The sequence below is a fragment of the Corvus brachyrhynchos genome, unplaced genomic scaffold (genome assembly GCF_000691975.1).
Source record: "Corvus brachyrhynchos isolate BGI_N302 unplaced genomic scaffold, ASM69197v1 scaffold595, whole genome shotgun sequence".
Classification (NCBI taxonomy): domain Eukaryota; kingdom Metazoa; phylum Chordata; class Aves; order Passeriformes; family Corvidae; genus Corvus; species Corvus brachyrhynchos.
The window spans coordinates 1,201,765-1,204,635 of NW_008238373.1; the positions used below are offsets into that span (position 1 = coordinate 1,201,765).

At 38.6% G+C, this 2,871-nt stretch overlaps 1 protein-coding gene across 1 annotated transcript in view; it reads left to right on the top strand.

The window, feature by feature from the left end:
* Positions 1–2,865, top strand: part of LOC108447166 (ligand-dependent nuclear receptor-interacting factor 1-like) — a 6,905-nt gene extending 4,040 nt beyond the window's left edge. Inside the window, exon 3 of the mRNA XM_017736360.1 lies at positions 12–2,865. Within this exon, the coding sequence (XP_017591849.1) occupies positions 12–215 (204 nt within the window). The 3' untranslated portion in view covers positions 216–2,865. The remainder of the gene's footprint in view (positions 1–11) is intronic.
* The last annotated feature ends 6 nt before the right edge of the window (positions 2,866–2,871 follow it).

Genomic DNA, 2,871 nt, shown 5'->3' on the forward strand with positions numbered 1-2,871 from the left:
TCCCATTTCAGTTCCTCAACAAGACTGCATTCCCATCCAAAGAAGGCTTGCAAAAAAGAAATGATGAAGAAGCACGTCAGGATATGGACAAGGAAATGAGAAAGAAATTTGGTCTTGTTAAAGGTGTAAGAGTTGTTCTCAACAGGCTTAGTCCCTCTGAGCTTCGGAAGTTGACTGTCAAATCTTCTGCACTTAAAAAGAAAGGTAACAATTAGGACAGAGAACTGAGGGGAAGTGCCACACATACTTACCTCTCTGTATACAAATATGAAGTATACTTCACCTTGAAGTATTTATTACACAGCATTAGTATAATCTTCAAAATTTTTGAGCACTTAGCCCCATAACATAAAGCATTTTCTGTAGAGAACCTCACCACAGCTACTTCTAAAATGTCAGGATCTGGTGCTTTCCCCTCCCCTGGCACTTCCTCCAAAAACTGCAGATAGAATGCCAGCTACTGCTGAAGTCTTTTCTGACTCTGCCTTCTCTTTAGCACTCATACAACTGCAACTGAAAGTAGAAAAAGTGCCTGCTGACCTCTTACTGATAGCAATGGTTTGCAGTCTGTCTGTGCCAACATGTGTCTCATAGGCAGAGACAGGAAGCTCTTCATACCCGTGCTGGGCTCTTTCTGGTTTGAGCATTGCTATTCATTTCAAGTGAAGGTGCCAGAAGCACAAGCCACATGTTTATAGTCATTGACCTGCTTTTGAGAAAGTCTTGCCCTATGGCCTTCCTTAGAAGTATTATTTGGCAGTTTTGCCTGATATCATCAGAGCCTCTGGGAATAAGTGTTTGCTTTCTCTAATCCCTGACGTTTTCAAACTCTCAGTTCAGATTCACCTCTTGTGTCTATTTTGTATTTTTCTACAACAAAGCTCTTAAGATTTTTGCAGCAGGTAGATTGGGCATGGACTTCCAGAATCCTGTATCAGTTCAGTAAACATTTGTTCAAATTGTTACTCTACAGATAAATTAGTGGTCAATAATAAATCAGCATTTCTGCTGGATCTTTTTATTATCTCATATTTAGCACTAAACTTCCATTTCTGTCAACTGGACTTTAAGCCATTGTCACCCAGCCTTTCCCAGATCTTTGAGAATGGTTTATTTTTGTTGTCTCTGAATGGGAACATCATTGGTGTACCCGCGGCATTCATGAAAATATACTGTATCTTCTTGTGAAATATTTTGAGGTCAGGTAGACCAAAACTCTCCAAAGAATCTATTAAAAAAACACAGGTACAACTCCTGGGTTAGGGTTTTTTCTTTCTTTCCTTTGTGCCAGTACTCAAATGAAAGTAAGAAAATTAGTGGCTGTCATTTCACCTAAAATTTCCTTCCCAGTTAATATGCCAAGGCAGACTCTTAGGATAATCAAATTTTTATGGTGTTTCTCCATCTATACACATGATAATTTTTAAACATGTCTTCCAGAAATCAAATAGGATCAAATACCTGGGGAAATATTTCTTGTTTGGCTGTTTGATAGAAATGCTTCCATTTGCTGGACTGCTATTAAGAAGTTTCAGTTACACCAGTGTTAGTAGTTCTCATTAACATGAACTGTTATTGTGACTGCTTTTCAATATTTTCTGCTGCCGTGTCTTTTCCTTTGCACATTACATTCATTTTGTTACATTCCGTCATTTCATACAGACTGTGTTCTTTGCATGTAGAGTCATTCAAGTAATAAAAAGATACTGCATCTTTAAGTTGTTCCTCATTTCTATCTTGCTCTGGTTTCTTTAACGAAAATTAAGTTCATGTAGAGGTTATGACAGTGGGATTAACCCGCATTTGTTGAGTCTTGATGGAGGACCTTTCAAATCCAAGTGCCCCTGGCTAAAGGGAACACCTGTACAAAATGTTTTGTTTTATATGCAAGACATGATTTACAAGAAGAATAATAGCTATTATCAAAGGAACTGAAATACCTAGGAAAAAAAGCATCATATTCCAATGTCAAATGAAATGGAAGAATAATTGGTAAGGATAGAATTAACTACATAATACATCTACTTTTCAATACATAAACAATAATCAGTATTCAAAGAGCAAAGAGGTTGATGGAGCAAGAGAAAAAAGTTAAGTAGGTTATGTCCAGAGGGCAAGAGAATGACAGACCCTAGAAGATTGTGGAACGTGGATATAGGGGAGAAAGAATTGCAAGGTATTGTGAACAGCACAGACAAATGACAATTCGGAAATTACAATGTAACACAAAACCAATGCCTAGATTGTTTAGCTGATTTTGGTATTCAGTATGCTTATTAATTTTAGTGGATGGTAAGTGGGCTTCATCAAAATCCTTCGGCTCAGTCCCATTACCAAAATACATAGGAGCTGATGGCAAATGCAGTCACGTACCTTTGCTGGGAGCTCTAACAAGCATCCTGGGGGACGAATCCTTCATTTTCAATCACATGATGATAAAGTTGCTGAACTTATCAACCATTGCAGCTTCTGAGTTCCCCTTTTGGCCAGGGGCCAAGCTGCTTCCACCTTCTCCAGTTCCTCCTCCCTTGCTGTGTGGAAGGCCTCTGTCCTCTCCCACAGGAACCACCACCCTCACCACTTTGCAGGAGCCTCCTGCTCTAAAGAATGTCTGGTATAAATGTGGGAGAAACCAGGTGAAACTCTGTTTCCTGTGCTACATGTGATGTGAGAGGGAAAGACCTAACCTTTGCTTCTGGCCCACATTATTTTATGGATTTATAACTATAGATTTGTTGACTGAAAAACCTATCTAGACTTTGACAAATTCCCTTCCAGCTACAGTAGTCAGATTATTTGTTTCTGGAATTATATATAACACTATCTGTTAAAACCTAGTCTGATTTAACCAGTTATTTAGAGAGAAAGAGT